Source organism: Cherax quadricarinatus, chromosome 23 (genome assembly GCF_038502225.1).
Source record: "Cherax quadricarinatus isolate ZL_2023a chromosome 23, ASM3850222v1, whole genome shotgun sequence".
Classification (NCBI taxonomy): Eukaryota; Metazoa; Arthropoda; class Malacostraca; order Decapoda; family Parastacidae; genus Cherax; species Cherax quadricarinatus.
Window position 1 is genome coordinate 32,565,470 of NC_091314.1, and position 18,256 is coordinate 32,583,725.

The 18,256-nt window shown below is 39.7% G+C and overlaps 1 protein-coding gene across 2 annotated transcripts in view; it reads right to left on the reverse strand.

The window, feature by feature from the left end:
- The window catches only part of dom (domino helicase), a 479,765-nt gene that overhangs the window by 218,933 nt on the left and 242,576 nt on the right, over window positions 1-18,256 (reverse strand). For both annotated transcript variants that reach the window (XM_070088057.1, XM_070088056.1), the window contains exons 15-16: window positions 16,933-17,028; window positions 15,957-16,175 (exon numbers count right to left, since the gene is read on the reverse strand). In XM_070088057.1, the coding sequence (XP_069944158.1) occupies window positions 15,957-16,175; window positions 16,933-17,028 (315 nt within the window). The remainder of the gene's footprint in view (window positions 1-15,956; window positions 16,176-16,932; window positions 17,029-18,256) is intronic.

Here is an 18,256-nt window from a genome sequence, read left to right on the forward strand (position 1 = left end):
AGGCTCTACACTATGTCTCCTCAGTGATTACCTTCATGGTAGATCTCTATGTAGTTGTCAATGGGACAGAGCCAGTAAGACATCCTATTAGTGCAAGTGTTCCACAAGGAAGCCGTATGGGTCCATTGTTATGGAATGTCTACTTCAACGACCTTCTTCATCTAATCCCAGAATCACATGCATATGCAGATGACTGTACACTGACATTCATCTTATCCAAGAGAAGAAATGCCAGCTGCTCTGGGTTACATCAATCACCAGCTGAGAGCTATATTGCTTGGGGAAATAGATGGCGTGCTTAACATTTGCACCTGAGAAAACGCAAATGATGATCGCCTCTAGCACCATGATGGTAATGCTGGCGCAGCAGTGGGATGAATGGGAGGATGTTGGCACCTGGAGAAGAAGTTGATATCCTTGGGGTGAAATTCTGACTCCAAACTAACCATGAAGAACCATGTTGTAAATCTTGCAAAGGAAGGCAGCCAGGAAGCTTACAGCACTTCGGGCCAAGATCTCGCATCTGCTTGACAGTAGCTGCAAGATCCTGCACGTAAGCACAAGTACGCCACACCTTGAGTATGCTCCACTTTCTTGGTTTGCCTGTCCTCTCATCTGGGCGATGCTTGACAGAGTAGAGAACAGAGCAAGACGCCTCATCTCGCCAGGACCCATCCTGATAGATCTGTCATTTCAGCAGAGCCTTCAACATAGGAGGGATGTGGGTGGCCTTACTGTTATGTACAAGGCCAATATTGTCAAAATACCACACTTGATCCACTTCGAGGACAGCGAAACCAAGCTTTTATGCCACAAGATCGGCAGAAAGCAGCAATCACTCTGGCTGTACTCCAGAACATCACTCCATCTGAGATCATACATACCCAGGATGACTCGTAGTATGGAACACATTCTGACAGCATAATGATGTCACCCAGATAACGCTAAGTTGGTCAAATGAAAATACCGGCCCACAGATGGCTCCAACATTATCCTGTTCCCTACTTGTATGTCTCATAACAATAAAAATGCTTTCAAATGAGCTGATGTAGGAAACAGCTCTTAGCTTGCCAATAAAGTTAGGAATCCTTAACCTGTAAATAGCTGTCAATAAAGCTAGGGATGGTTAACCTTGTCAAACCCTGTGTAAAAAAAAAAAAAAAAAAAAAAAAAAAAAAAAAAAAAAAAAAAAAAAAAAAAAAAAAAAAAAAAAAAAAAAAAAAAGAGAGAGAGAGAGAGAGAGAGAGAGAGAGAGAGAGAAGAGAGAGAAGAGAGAGAAGAGAGAGAAGAGAGAGAAGAGAGAGAAGAGAGAAGAAGAGAGAAGAAGAGAGAAGAAGAGAGAAGAAGAGAGAAGAAGAGAGAAGAAGAGAGAAAGAGAGAGAGAGAGAGAGAGAGAGAGAGAGAGAGAGAGAGAGAGAGAGAGAGAGAGAGAGAGAGAGAGAGAGAGAGAGAGAGAGAGAGAGAGAGAGAGAGAGAGAGAGAGAGAGAGAGAGAGAGAGAGAGAGAGAGAGAGAGAGAGAGAGAGAGAGAGAGAGAGAGAGAGAGAGAGAGAGAGAGAGAGAGAGAGATTGTACAGTGGAACCTCAGTTTTCGTCTTAAATTTGTTCCAGAAAGTCTGATGAAAACCGAATTCGACAAAAACTGAAGCAATATTTCCCATAAGAAATAATGTAAATCCAATCAATCTGTTCTAGACACCCAAAAGTATTAAAAAAAAAATACATTTTATAGAGAATAACTATAGTTTTACATACAGACAGCAATGAGAAAAAAATATAAAGGTCTAATGAAATGGATAAATGAACATTTAACATAAGTTTTATCTTTACTGAAGACTCTTGTTGGTGTATGGAAGACGGAGAGGAGGGGAGAGGGAGGAGAGGTTATTGTTTGGAAAGGGAATCCCCTTCCATATGGACTTCAGGTATCAAGTCCCTATCTGGGGTTACTTCCCTTCTTTGTCTCTTACTGCCACTAGGACCAGGCTTGAGTCACTGGACCCCTGTCGCACAAAAAATCTGTCAAGAGAGGTCTGTTTCTTAAAGATTTGCCTAAAATGGGACAAGGCATCGTCACTGAACATTTTGCAGACATGGCTTGTAACAGCTTTGTTAGGGTGATATTTCTCCATAAAACTTTGCAACTCACTCCACTGTGCACACATGTCCTTAATAATTGAAGAAGGGACATTCTCCCCTCTCTCTTCCTCCTCCTCTGAAGCAATTTCCTCAGCTGTAATCTATTGCTATTCCAGTTGAAAGTATTGCAACTCTTCAGTGGTTAGCTCTTCCCTGTGGTCATCCACCAACTCTTCCACATACTGGCCACTCACATCCAACCCCATGGACTTCCCTAAAGCCACGATAGATTCCACAACAGGCATAGGGTTGTCAGGGTGAGCCTCAAACCCTTCAAAATCCTTCTCTTGGACACATTCTGGTTACAATTTCTCGCCTTCTTTCTTTGGCCCCATGGCAGCTAATTTAGCAGTCGCACTCAAATTCAAATTCCTTTATTTCCTTGCAAGTTTACAATGTGGTTGGCATATTTTAGGAAGGATATTTATATATTTACATAGGGAGGCATACCATCTTCTAGGAGTGAAGAAGAACAGGCTGTGAGTGTGGGAGAGGTGCGTGAGGCATTACATAGAATGAAAGGGGGTAAAGCAGCTGGAACTGACAGGATCATGACAAAAATGTTAAAAGCAGGGGGGAGGGATATAGTGTTGGAATGGTTGGTATTTTTGTTTAATAAATGTATGAAAGAGGGTAAGGTACCTAGGGATTGGCAGAGAGCATGTATAGTCCCTTTATATAAAGGGAAGGGAGACAAAAGAGATTGTAAAAATTATACAGGAATAAGTTTACTGAGTATACTAGGAAAAGTGTATGGTAGGGTTATAATTGAAAGAATTAGAGGTAAGACAGAATGTAGGATTGCGGATGAGCAAGGAGGTTTCAGAGTGGGTAGGGGATGTGTAGATCAAGTGTTTACATTGAAGCATATATGTGAACAGTATTTAGATAAAGGAAAGAAAGTTTTATTGCATTTATGGATTTAGAAAAGGCATATGATAGGGGTGGATAGGGGAGCAATGTGACAGATGTTGCAATTATATGGAATACGTGGTAAGTTACTAAATGCTGTAAAGAGTTTTTATGAGGATAGTGAGGCTCAGGTTAGGGTGTGTAGAAGAGAGGGAGACTACTTCCCAGTAAAAGTAGTCTTAGACAGGGATGTGTAATGTCACCATGGTTGTTTAACATGTTTATAGATGGGGTTGTAAAAGAAGTAAATGCTAAGGTGTTCAGGAAAGGAGTGGGATTAAATTATGGGGAATTAAATACAAAATGGGAATTGACACAGTTGCTTTTTGCTGATGATACTGTGCTTATGGGAGATTCTAAAGAAAAATTGCAAAGGTTAGTGGACGAGTTTGGGAGTGTGTGTAAAGGTAGAAAGTTGAAAGTGAATATAGAAAAGAGTAAGGTGATGAGGGTATCAAATGATTTAGATAAAGAAAAATTGGATATCAAATTGGGGAGGAGGAGTATGGAAGAAGTGAATGTTTTCAGATACTTGGGAGTTGACGTGTCGGCGGATGGATTCATGAAGGATGAGGTTAATCACAGAATTGATGAGGGAACAAAGGTGAGTGGTGTGTTGAGGTATATGTGGAGACAAAAAACGTTATCTATGGAGGCAAAGAAGGGAATGTATGAAAGTATAGTAGTACCAACACTCTTATATGGGTGTGAAGCTTGGGTTGTGAATGCAGCAGCAAGGAGGTGGTTGGAGGCAGTGGAGATGTCCTGTCTAGGGTCAATGTGTGGTGTAAATATTATGCAGAAAATTCTGAGTGTGTTAATTAGGAGGTGTGGGGTTAATAAAAGTATTAGTCAGAGGGCTGAAGAGGGGTTGTTGAGGTGGTTTGGTCATTTAGAGAGAATGGATCAAAGTAGAATGACATGGAGAGCGTATAAATCTGCATGGGAAGGAAGGCGGGGTAGGGGTCGTCCTTGAAAAGGTTGGAAGGAAGGGGTAAGGTAGGTTTTGTGGGTGAGGGGCTTGGACTTCCAGCAGGCATGCATGAGCGTGTTCGATAGGAGTGAATGGAGACGAATGATATTTGGGACTTGATGATCTGTTGGAGTGTGAGCAGGGTAATATTTAGTGAAGGGATTCAGGGAAACCGGTTATTTTTATATAGCCAGACTTGAGTCCTGGAAATGGGAAGTACAATGCCTGCACTCTAAAGGAGGGGTTCGGGATATTAGCAGTTTGGAGGAATATGTCATGTATCTTTATACGTATATGCTTCTTAACTGTTGTGTTCTGAGCACCTCTGCAAAAACAGTGATTATGTGTGAGGTGAAAGTGTTGAATGATGATGAAAGTATTTTCTTTTTGGGGATTTTCTTTCTTTTTGGGTCATCCTGCCTTGGTGGGAGACGGCCGACTTGTTAAAAAAAAAAAAAAAATTACACAGGTAGTTTACAGTGAAGGGTTTACAATGATTTGTAGCGCAAAGAGAGCCACTATCATGCCTTGGCATTACGGGCAGTCTAAACTTAATACATATCTGATTACTTAACACTAGACATACAAAACACAGTTTGATAAGGTTGCACTAATTATACAATAAGTTATACATCTATTAACCCTTTGACTGTTTCAGTCGTATATATACGTCTTACGAGCCACTGTATTTGACATATATATACTCATAAATACTAGCGGCCTCAAATCAAGCAGGAGAAAGCTGGTAGGCCCACATGTGAGACAATGGGTCTGTGTAAGCAATGTGCACCATATTAAAAAAATCCTGCAGCACGCAGTGCATAATGAGAGAAAAAAAAAACTCCGACCGTATTTTTAATTAAATATATGTTATTCAACATTTGCATTAGGTAAAAAAAAATTTTTTTTTTAACAAGTCGGCTGTCTCCCACCGAGGCAGGGTGACCCAAAAAAGAAAGAAAATCCCCAAAAAGAAAATACTTTCATCATCATTCAACACTTTCACCTCACTCACACATAATCACTGTATTTGCAGAGGTGCTCAGAACACAACAGTTAAGAAGCATATACATATAAAGATACACACACATCCCTCCAAACTGCCAATATCCCAAACCCCTCCTTTAAAGTGCAGGCATTGTACTTCCAATTTCCAGGACTCAAGTCCGGCTATAAGAAAATAACCGGTTTCCCTGAATCCCTTCACTAAATATTACCCTGCTCACACTCCAACAGATCGTCAGGTCCCAAGTACCATTCGTCTCCATTCACTCCTATCTAACATGCTCACGCACGCTTGCTGGAAGTCCAAGCCCCTTGCCCAGAAAACCTCCTTTACCCTCTCTCCAACCCTTTCGAGGACGACCCCTACCCTTCCTTCCTTCCCCTATAGATTTATATGCTTTCCATGTCATTCTACTTTGATCCATTCTCTCTAAATGACCAAACCACCTCAACAACCCCTCTTCAGCCCTCTGACTAAAACTTTTATTAACTCCACACCTTCTCCTAATTTCCACACTCTGAATTTTCTGCATAATATTTACACCACACACTGCCCTTAGACAGGACATCTCCACTGCCTCCAACCGCCTCCTCGCTGCTGCATTCACAAACCAAGCTTTACACCCATTTAAGTGTTGGTACTACCATACTTTCATATATTCCCTTCTTTGCCTCGACAGATAATGTCTTTTGTCTCCACATATACCTCAATGCACCACTCACCTTTTTTTCCTCATCAATTCTATAATTAACCTCATCCTTCATAAATCCATCCGCCGACACGTCAACTCCCAAGTATCTGAAAACATTCACTTCTTCCATACTTCTCCTCCCCAATTTGATAACCAATTTTTCTTTATCTAAATCATTTGATGCCCTCATCACCTTACTCTTTTCTATGTTCACTTTCAACTTTCTACCTTTACACACACTCCCAAACTAGTCCACTAACCTTTGCAATTTCTCTTTAGAATCTCCCATAAGGACAGTATCATCAGCAAAAAGCAATTGTGTCAATTCCCATTTTGCATTTAATTCCCCATAATTTAATCCCACCCTTCTCCTGAACACCCCAGCATTTCTTTTAAAACCCCATCTATAAATATATTAAACAACCATGGTGACATTACACATCCCTGTCTAAGACCTACTTTTACTGGGAAGTAGTCTCCCTCTCTTCTACACACCCTAACCTGAGCCTCACTATCCTCATAAAAACTCTTTACAGCATTTAGTAACTTACCACCTATTCCTTATACTTGCAACATCTGCCACACTGCTCCCCTATCCACTCTATCATATGCCTTTTCTAAAACCATAAATGCAATAAAAACTTCCCTACCTTTATCTAAATACTGTTCACATAATTCTTCAATGTAAACACTTGATCTACACATCCTATACCCACTCTAAAACCTCCCTGCTCATCTTGGAGACTTGAAGGAGGAGGTCTTGCTTCTCCAGGAGGAGATTAGGAGGCTGAAGGTCCACCTCAATGGGTCTGGGAGAGAGTGTGAGGTGGCTGGAGTTGTGGGGAATGAGGCTTCTAGCAGTGAGGTGCAGTCTGTCTCTCGCTGTGAGGAGGCTGTAGTTGGGGAGGTAGCAACGGCTACCAGCAGTGAGGTGCAGCCCAGCACCTGCTACAAGTGCCGAGTGGTTCACAGTAATGGGAGGCGCATAAGAGTAAGGAAAGTTAAGAGTGAAGATCTGAAGGTAGGAAATCGCTTCTCTGTTCTTCAGGATGAATGTACTTCAGTGGCCAGTGAAGGTAAGGGTACTACTGCCCCTGCTAATGGAGGTAAGCACATTCTTGTGGTTGGTGACTCTCAGGTAAGATATATTGATCGTGCTTTTTGTAATAGGAATAAGAAGATGAGAGATAGAGTGTGCTTCCCTGGAGCTGGTGTTGGGGACATTGTCAACAGGCTGGATAATATTATGTCAGGTAATGGGAACAAGCCCATTATCTGTCTCAGTGCTGGTGGAAATGATATTGGGAAGGGTAGGAGAGAAGAGCTGCTAGATAAGTACAGGTCAGCTATAGATTTCATTAAGTCTAAGGGAGGGATCCCAATCATATGTAGCATCTTGCCTAGAAGGGGAGTAGGAAATGAATGGTTGTCTAGGGCAATTGGTGTAAATTGCTGGCTAGACAGATACTGCAAGGAACTTGCAATCCCATTCATTGACAACTGGAACAACTTTTATGGCAAACATGATATGTATGCAAGGGATGGGGTACATCTCTCTGGGGCAGGGGTGGTAGCACTTGCAGACTCGATTGAGAAGGCCATTGGTGAAATGCCTATGATTTTAAACTGATGGAAGATAGAGGTATGGGTGTGTGTGGGAAACAAGCAGGTTGCAACACTAGGGTTGGAAACAGTAAATGTATAAAAGGCATTCAGCATGAAGTTATAAATAAAGACAATAGATCAGGTCAGCAAACAAAGGGGGACAGCAGAGGGCAGCAAGGGACTAGCTCCCTTAAGGTTTACTATACTAATAGCAGGAGTGTAAGAAATAAGATAGATGAGCTAAGACTAATTGCAAGTGCAGGAAACATAGATATTATTGCTATAACAGAGACCTGGCTCGATCTGAAAGATAGAGAGATGCCCTCTGAATGTCACATACAAGGCTATAAATTATTCCACACTGACAGGGTCAACAGGAAAGGTGGTGGAGTGGCGATGTATGTCAGAGACAATTTAAATTGTTGTGTTAGACAAGATATTAAATTAGAAGCGTCAGCCACTGAATCTGTTTGGTTACAGCTTCTCGAGGGCCGAGAAAAACTAATTTTGGGTGTGATTTACAGGGCCCCAAATCTTGATAGGGAGTGCAGTAAACTTCTATGGGACGAAATTTGTAAGGCATCTACATACAAAAATGTTGTGCTAATGGGAGATTTCAACTATAGACAGATTGACTGGAGCAATTTGACAGGAAATTTAGAGTCAGGTGACTTTCTTGATACGATCCAGGATTGTTTTTTAAAACAGTTTGTGACAGAGCCAACTAGGGGAAATAACCTCCTTGACTTGGTTCTTGCCAGTAGGGAAACACTAATTAATAATCTTGAGGTTAATGATGAGCTTGGGGAAAGTGATCACAAATCACTCAGTTTTAATATATCATGGAATTCCCCTAATAATGGCAATCAAGTCTCCGTCCCTGACTTTCGCTTGGCTGATTTCATAGGACTGAAAAATTACTTAGGTGGGCTGAACTGGAATGACCTGACTAAGGGTCAGGTAGGTGGTGATGGTTGCCGATATGATGCTTTCCAGGGCATAGTTCTAGCTGCTCAGTCAAATTATGTTCCAAATAGGGAAATCAGATCAAACAAAAATGATCCTAAATGGATGAACAATAGATTAAAATATCTGATTGGTCAAAAGAGAGGCATATATAGGCAAATCAAAAGAGGAGAGGGGCAATTAAGAAATCGATATATTCAGTTAAAGAGAGAAATAAAAAAGGGAATTAGAAAAGCAAAAAGAGATTATGAGGTTAAAGTTACAAGAGAATCGAAGACTAACCCAAAAGGATTCTTTCAGGTATACAGAAGTAAGATCAGGGACAAGATAGGCCCACTCAAAAGTTCCTCAGGTCAGCTCACTCACAGTGATAAGGAAATGTGTAGAATTTTTAACACATACTTCCTCTCAGTTTTTACACAGGAGGATACCAGCGATATTCCAGTAATGATAAATTATGTAGAACAGGACGATAATAAACTGTGCACGATTAGGGTCACAAGTGACATGGTCCTTAGGCAAATAGATAAATTAAAACCTAACAAATCCCCAGGCCCTGATGAACTGTATGCAAGGGTTCTAAAGGAATGTAAAGAGGAGCTTAGCACACCTTTGGCTAATCTTTTCAACATATCACTACAAACTGGCATGGTGCCAGATAAGTGGAAAACGGCAAATGTGATACCTATTTTCAAAACAGGTGACAGGTCCTTAGCTTCGAACTATAGACCAATAAGCCTAACCTCCATAGTGGGAAAATTTATGGAATCAATAATTGCCGAGGCAGTTCATAGCCACCTTGAAAAGCATAAATTAATCAACGAATCTCAGCATGGTTTTACAAAGGGGCGTTCCTGCCTTACGAATTTATTAACTTTTTTCACTAAGGTACAGTGGACCCCCGCATAACGATCACCTCCTAATGCGACCAATTATGTAAGTGTATTTATGTAAGTGCGTTTGTACGTGTATGTTTGGTGGTCTGAAATGGACTAATCTACTTCACAATATTCCTTATGGGCACAAATTCGGTCAGTACTGGCACCTGAACATACTTCTGGAGTGAAAAAATATCGTTAACCGGGGGTCCACTGTATTTGAGGAGGTAGATCATGGTAATGAATATGATATTGTGTATATGGACTTCAGTAAGGCTTTTGACAGGGTCCCACATCAGAGACTATTGAGGAAAATTAAAGCACATGGAATAGGAGGAGAAATTTTTTCCTGGATAGAGGCATGGTTGACAAATAGGCAGCAGAGAGTTTGCATAAATGGGGAGAAATCAGAGTGGGGAAGCGTCACGAGCGGTGTTCCACAGGGGTCAGTGTTGGGCCCCCTGCTGTTCACAATCTACATAAACGACATAGATGAGGGCATAAAGAGCGACATCGGCAAGTTTGCCGATGACACCAAAATAGGCCGTCGAATTCATTCTGACGAGGACATTCGAGCACTCCAGGAAGATTTGAATAGACTGATGCAGTGGTCGGAGAAGTGGCAGATGCAGTTTAATATAGACAAATGTAAAGTTCTAAATGTTGGACAGGACAATAACCATGCCACATATAAACTAAATAATGTAGATCTTAATATTACGGATTGCGAAAAAGATTTAGGAGTTCTGGTTAGCAGTAATCTGAAACCAAGACAACAGTGCATAAGTGTTCGCAATAAAGCTAATAGAATCCTTGGCTTCATATCAAGAAGCATAAATAATAGGAGTCCTCAGGTTGTTCTTCAACTCTATACATCATTGGTTAGGCCTCATTTAGATTATGCTGCACAGTTTTGGTCACCGTATTACAGAATGGATATAAATTCTCTGGAAAATGTACAAAGGAGGATGACAAAGTTGATCCCATGTATCAGAAACCTTCCCTATGAGGATAGACTAAGGGCCCTGAATCTGCACTCTCTAGAAAGACGTAGAATTAGGGGGGATATGATTGAGGTGTATAAATGGAAGACAGGAATAAATAAAGGGGATGTAAATAGTGTGCTGAAAATATCTAGCCTAGACAGGACTCGCAGCAATGGTTTGAAGTTGGAAAAATTCAGATTCAGGAAGGATATAGGAAAGTACTGGTTTGGTAATAGAGTTGTGGATGAGTGGAACAAACTCCCGAGTACAGTTATAGAGGCCAGAACGTTGTGTAGCTTTAAAAATAGGTTGGATAAATACATGAGTGGATGTGGGTGGGTGTGAGTTGGACCTGATAGCTTGAGCTACCAGGTCGGTTGCCGTGTTCCTCCCTTAAGTCAATGTGACCTGACCTGACTAGGTTGGGTGCATTGGCTTAAGCCGGTAGGAGACTTGGACCTGCCTCGCATGGGCCAGTAGGCCTTCTGCAGTGTTCCTTCGTTCTTATGTTCTTATCTGCAATTCTACATTCTGTCTTACCTCTAATTCTTTCAATTATAACCTTACTGTACACTTTTCCTGGTATACTCAGTAAACTTATTCTTCTATAATTTTTACAATATCTTTTGTTCCCCTTCCCTTTATATAAACGGACTATACATGCTCTCCGCCAATCCCTAGGTACCTTCCCCTCTTTCATACATTTATTAAACAAAAATACCAACCACTCCAACACTATATCCCCCCTTGCTTTTAACATTTCTGTCATGATCCCATCAGTTCCAGCCAGCTGCTTTACCCCCTTTCATTCTATGTAATGCCTCACGCACCTCCCCCACACTCACAGCCTGTTCTTCTTCACCCCTAAAAGATGGTGTACCTCCCTGGCCAGTGCACGAAATTACCGCCTCCCTTTCTTCGTCGACACTTAAAAGTTCCTCAAAACATTCTCGCCATCTACCCAAAACCTCCATCTCCCCATCTACTAGCTCCCCTACTCTCTTTTTAACTAACAAATCCATTCATTCCCTAGGCTTTCTTAACTTGTTTAACTCACTTGAAAATTTTTTCTTTTCATTAAAATTTCTTGACAGTGCCTCTCCCATTCTATCATCTGTTCTCCTTTTGCACTCTCTCACCACTCTCTTCACCTTTCTTTTACTCTCCATATACTCTACTGTTCTTATAACACTTCTGCTTTATAAAAACCTCTCATAAGCTACCTTTTTCTCTTTTGTTACACCCTTTACTTCATCATTCCACCAATCACTCCTCTTTCCTCCTGCACCCACCCTCCTATAACTACAAACTTCTGCCCCACATTCTAATACTGCATTTTTAAAACTATTCCAACCCTCTTCAACCCCCCCACTACTCATCTTTGCACTAGCCCACCTTTCTGCCAATAGTTGCTTATATCTCACCCGAACTTCCTCCTCCCTTAGTTTATACACTTTCACCTCCCTCTTACTTCTTGTTGCCATTTTCCTCTTTTCCCATCTATCTCTTACTCTAACTGTAGCTACAACTAAATAATGATCCGATATATCAGTTGCCCCTCTATAAGCATGTACATCCTGGAGCCTACCCAGAACCTTTTATCCACCAATACATAATCTAATAAACTACTTTCATTACGTGCTATATCATACCTTGTATATTTATTTATCCTCTTCTTCATAAAATATATATACTTATTACCAAACCTCTTTCTACACATAGCTCAATTAAAGGCTCCCCATTTTCATTTACCCCTGGCACCCCAAATTTACCTACTACTCCCTCCACAACATTTTTGCCCACTTTAGCATTGAAATCCCCAACCACCATTACTCTCACACTTGGTTGAAAACTGCCCACGCATTCATTCAACATTTCCCAAAATCTCCCTCTCTCCTCTACACTTCTCTCTTCTCCAGGTGCATATATGCTTACTATAACCCACCTTTCACATCCAACCTGTATTTTACTCCACATAATCCTTGAATTAATACATTTATAGTCCCTCTTTTCCTGCCATAACTTATCCTTCAATATTATTGCTACTCCTTCTTTAGCTCTAACTCTATTTGAAACCCCTGACCTAATCCCATTTATTCCTCTCCACTAAAACTCTCCCACCCCCTTCAGCTTTGTTTCACTTAAAGCCAGGACTTCCAGCTTCTCATTCATAACATCCACAATCATCTCTTTCTTATCATTTGCACAACATCCACGCACATTCAGACTTCCCATTTTTGACAATTTTCTTATTATTATTCTTTTTAGTAATTATTACAGGAAAAGGGGTTACTATCTCATTGTTCCTGGCATTTTAGTTGACTTTTACAACACACATGGCTTACGGAGGAAAGTTTCTTATTCCACTTCCCCATGGATATAAAAGGAAAAGTAATAAGACCAAGAACTATTAAGATAAAATCAAAGAAAACTCAGATTAGTGTGTATAAATAAACATGTACATGTATGTGTAGTGTGACCTAAGTGTAAGTAGAAGTGGCAAGACGTACCTGTAATCTTGCATATTTATGAGACAGACTAAAGACACCAGCAATCCTACCATCATGTAAAACAATTACAGGCTTTTGTTTCACACTCACTTGGCAGGATGGTAGTACTTAGAGCATTTACTTATGGGGTTCTGAGGCTAGGGGAGTAACACAGTAAGCAATGATATTCTGAGGCAGTGGAGAGTGATTTGGTAGCTTTGTAGGTAAAGTTAAGTACTGAGTATTTAGTTTTGGGTGAGTAGGTGGTTTTTAAGAAGAGTCTTGAATTGATGTACAGACAGGGTTCCTTTGATATTCGCTGGTAATGAATTCTAAATTTCTGGGCCTTTTATGTGCATAGAGTTTTTACATAGTGTGAGATGGACATGGGGAACATCAAAGATCTGTCTTGTGTCCTGTTAAGGTTGGTAAGGAGAAGTTTGAGTGGAGGCTTTATATTTGAGTGTAGTGTGTAGTACATAGTAGGCGCAATAATAAGTATGGATGTTCTTTACGGTGAGTAAGTTTGGACTTTTGAATATTGGTGGAGTATGCTGTCTGGAATGGGAATTTATCATCATTCTGACTGCAGCCTTTTGCTGGGTTATTAGTGATCTGAGATGATTTATTGTTGAGCCCCATGCACAAATTCCATAGGTGAGATAGGGGTAAATGAGGGAGTGATACAGGGCAAGGTGAGCTGGTTGTGGAACATAGTACTGTATCTTTGATAGTATGCCTACAGACTTAGAGATTTTCTTGGAAATTTGTTGTGTGTGTGTTTGAAATTTGAGGCTATTGTCAAGGTGGATTCCTAAGAATTTTCCCTCTGTGAGTCTGTGACAGGTGATCCGTTTATCATTATGTTAAGTGGGACATTTGTAGCTCTGTTTCCAAACTGAATGAAATAGGTTTTTTACAATATTGAGAGTAAGCTTGTTAGTCATTATCCAGGTAGTTACTTTCTGTAATTCGGCATTAACAGTGTTGGCCAGTATGATTGGGCTTGGGTGAGAGAAGACATATGTAGTGTCATCTACAAATAATATGGGTTTGAGTAGTCGAGATGCATTTGGTAGGTCGTTGATGTAAATGAGAATGAGAAGTGGGCAAAGGACACTTCCCTGTGGGACCCCAACTATAATTGGTTGTATGGAAGAGTTAGCTCCATTTGTGTACACATATTGGCTTCTGTTGCTAAGGTATGACTTAGGTAGTTGAGGGAGTGCCCTCTTATACCATAGTGTGTTAATTTTATGTGCAACAAATCATGGTCAACTTTATCAAAAGCTTTACGTAAATCAATGAAGATTCCCAGTGGGGCTTCTTTTTCCTCAAGAGCAGTGTATATTAGTTCTAGCAAGTGTATAATAGCATCATTCATGTTTTTATTACGCCTGAATCCAAACTGACAGGGGTTGAGTATGTTGTGGGAGATGAGGTAGAAATAGATCTGCCTATGAATTAATTTTTCAAAGATTTTAGAGAGAAGGGGAAAGTTAGATATTGGCCTATAGTTATTCAGGTCTGCTTGATCTCCTCCTTTGTATATCGGGGTGACCCTCGCTATTTTGAGAACTGATGGGAAGGTGGACAATTCGATGGATTTGTTAAAGTGTTGCAATAATTGGTGACAGTACTTGAGAAGCTTTTTTGTACATAAAAGTTGCTAAGTTATTTAAATCTCCTGCCTTGTTTTTAAAGTGTGTTGATGATGAGTGAAACTTCTGTTGGGTTGGTCAGAGCTAGGAATAGTGTGTTCAGTTAGGTGCCAGTGAGGTAGTCTTTTGGTGGGGTGTTTGAGCTTGGAATTCTGCTTGCTAGGTTTTTTCCTATGGTGGATAAGAAAACACAGTCTGTTTGCTGTTTCAGTCGATGGGAGTAGGGATTCATCTGGTTTTGTTAGTTTGTTCTTTTTCTGGATATTTTTTTAGTTCCTAGAATTTCCGATAAGGTTTTCCAGGTCTTTTTCATGTCACCTTTTAAGTTATGTAATCTATTCTCGTAATACAATTTTTTGGACCTTCTTATCAGGCTGGTTAGGATTGACAAGTAATGTTTTGTTTGGTCTGTGGTTATTTGTCCCATTCTGTACTGTTTTTCATATAGGTGCTTTATATTAATAGATTTGAGAGTGCTGGGTGTTAGTCAAGGACTGTTCAATCTCTTAGCTATGATCTGTTTAATTTTTTAGGGCAATGCATGCTATAGAGGTATTGGGTCTTTTCTAGAAAATTATTAATACATTCATCAATATCTGTATAGATTTCTAGCTCACTGTGCCAGTCGATGTTTGTCACTGTTGTTATAAAGTTATTAACTCTTAAACTGTCCAAACGTAGATCTACGTTCAATTTTACATGTATTCCTATGTGAAAAATTGTAGATCTACGTTTGGAACTCTACGCGAGTAAATGTAGATCTACGTTTGGACAGTTTAAGGGTTAATAACTGTCTCATTATGAAGTCTGAAGGTAAATTTTGTAGTGTCTTAGGGCAATTTACCTAGGTTGGTTATGAGAAAGGTAGGGTAGTGGTCTGTGATGTTATCTGTGATTATACCTGATTTTAAATGGGATATAGTGTTAGTCCAGATGTGGTCAAATAAGGAGATACTAGTCTCTGAGATTCTTGTAGGTTTTGTTACTGTTGGTAGCAGCAAGCAGTTGCTCATAGTATTTGTGAATTCAGTTACTTGTGGGTCTTGGTCATGCGGGAGGCTTATATTGAAGTTGACTGTGAGCAGCACGTGGTCTTTGTTCATGTGTGCATCAGTTATTATGCTTCCCAATTTTTCACTAAAATGGTAAATGTCTGACTGTGGTACTCAATAAACAAGCACAAAAAACAATGGATTATTATGAAATGTTTCGTATGAAAGTGCAGGGTAATGTTCGCTTGACGAGAAATAAAGCCAGACTGACTCAGAACGCATGCGTGGGATGCTTTGTGTGGGCGCAGGTGGACACGTTCGGTACAGTGGACCACTGTCAACTCGACAACAACCGAGGCGATGAACGAAAACTTGGACAAAATTTTGATGAAAAAAAAAGTCATCGAAAACCGAATTTGATGAAAACCAGGGCAAACGAAAACCAAGGTTCCACTTTATATGATCAATGTAATTCACTAAGTGTATTAAGATTTTTATTGCATGAAATTAAATAATGATGGTGTGAGCTTAGTACAACTACCATGGGTCTGGAATGCTAGTGCATAAAGTGAGAGACACCTGTATGTATTACAATACTCTGCAACAATGAAACCCAAGATTGTACAAAAGAGAACTTTTACCACATTAACTGAACTTGCCTGTTTCATGAGAAGAGCAACTTCTTGTTCAGCCTTACTCATTTCCTCTCCTCCTTCTCCTTCTTCTATTGGAATGTTTTCATCAAACTCTGCTAATTCTGCAGCCATTTCTGCCTTGGCAGTCTTAGCTGCTTGAACGTCAGTTTCATCCTCAGCTGCAGCTAAAGCACTCTCAAATGCTCCCATCTTCACTCTCTCTCCTTCTGATACTTCTTTGCCCTATTAATAAAATAATGGTGAGAGATGGCATTTTATTTATTTTAACAATGGTACTTCACTCATACAGTAAACTCAGAAGTGGATCTGGCTGATTCTTAAATCATTAACAGAAGAAACAGTGATCAGAAAAGACAAAATCTACAAAATATTTGATGAATTTTTGTAAAGCATTAATTAAAACTTGTAAAAAGTAACTAAAATTCTATTTAATCTGTGCTAGAAAATAACCTAATTCAACTAATGCAATACCTATTAGATATGTAGTTTCTTGTAAAAGCAGGCATGTGATGAAGGATACAAAAAATTCTTCACTAACTGCACTTTATTTCAATAAGCTTTCACTTAGAAACAATAATACTAATTCCATTTTTTGGCAGTGTTATCACTTCATTCATCTTTCACCTTTTTTTCCCATAAAGAAGAAAAATTCTCTAAGGTTCATTCTAAGACTTATAATTGCAATGATATCTGTAACAATGTCCCCCTAGTAACCTGGCATACCTTATCACAGGAACCTTATATAATTATTTTTACATTTGGCTTAACTAGTGAATTATACTGAAAATCCATCTTTCACATTCACTACTGCTACCATTTACTACTTTTACTATTAAGAAGTTACAAAGTTTATTCTAAATCAACGTGCATAAAACTGTATCAACACTTGCATTTTCCTACAATTTTCCAAGTAACCCTCAGTTCTTACCACAGTAGAACACCTGTGCTTCACTATAAATATGAGATTAAGATAGCTTACCTCGTCTGATGGTTTATTTTTTTCAATGATTTCAGACATTCTCTTCGAAGCATCATTTTCATTTACATTCACATCGAACAGATCCTGTATGGTTGACTGGAAAAATATACAAAATTAGTGATAAAGCACTATTTTCATATTGTTGTAAAACATTTATTTTAATTGGGAAATATTTTTTTTAACAAGGGATAGAACAGTTAGCATTACAATACTGTATATTATAAAAATCCTTAAGCATATAAAAAACAAATCTACTGGAAATGGCATCTATTAATGGTTCAAGTATTCAGTGATACCCATGGACTGGTTTTGGACTAGGCCTCAAAAATTGGGGAGGAAATATTATAGGAATAAGAACTAAAAAGGAAAGCATGTACGGAATGAAAGAAACTTTTGAATATTGCATTACCTGTTGTCTTACATGTTCATGAGACAAAGAAAAGTTTAGCAATCCTGCAAGCGGTGAAAACCATTTAACAGGTTTCTGTTTCATACTCTTAAAACAGGATAGTAGTACCTTCCAGTAGAACAATGTGATGACAAAACAAACAGCGTGAAAATGATGATACGACAAGGATGTAAAGACAGAGTACTTTTAAAACAGTATTAAATGTGGATAATGAAACCTAGGCAGCAATTTCAGGCTTGGGATGAGGAGTAATAACATTTTTTGAAATTAATGATGAGCCAGAATTAAGCATAGAGTAAATGAAGTTGAATTATTCTCTCTCTCTCTCTCTCACACATACACACACACACACACACACCCTCTCTCTCACACACAAACACACACACATGCACTCTCACACACACGTGCACTCTCTCACATGCACTCTCTCACACACTCTCACACACACATGCACTCTCTCTCACACACACATGCACTCTCACACACACATGCACTCTCACACACACATGCACTCTCTCACACACACACACGCACTCTCTCACACACACATACACACACAAAAAACTATTTTGATAATAAACAATTGAAAAAGTTTACTTTATTACAAGTTGCCAAAAATAGTGTCATGTAGATAAACCCACAGTCAAAGGTTGTTTGCTTGAACTAAGACAACCATATTAACCACTGAGACCAGGTCTGAGACCAGGCCTCGTGGTGGATCAGGGTCTTATCATCCAGGCTGTTACTGCTGGTCGCATGCAAACTGACATACGAACCACAGCCCGGCTGGTCAGGTACTGACTTTAGGTGCCTGTCCAGTGCTTTCTTTAAGACAGCCAGGGGTCTACTGGTAATCCCCCTTATGTATGCTGGGAGGCAGCTGAACAGTCTTGGGCCCCTCACACTTATTGCGTT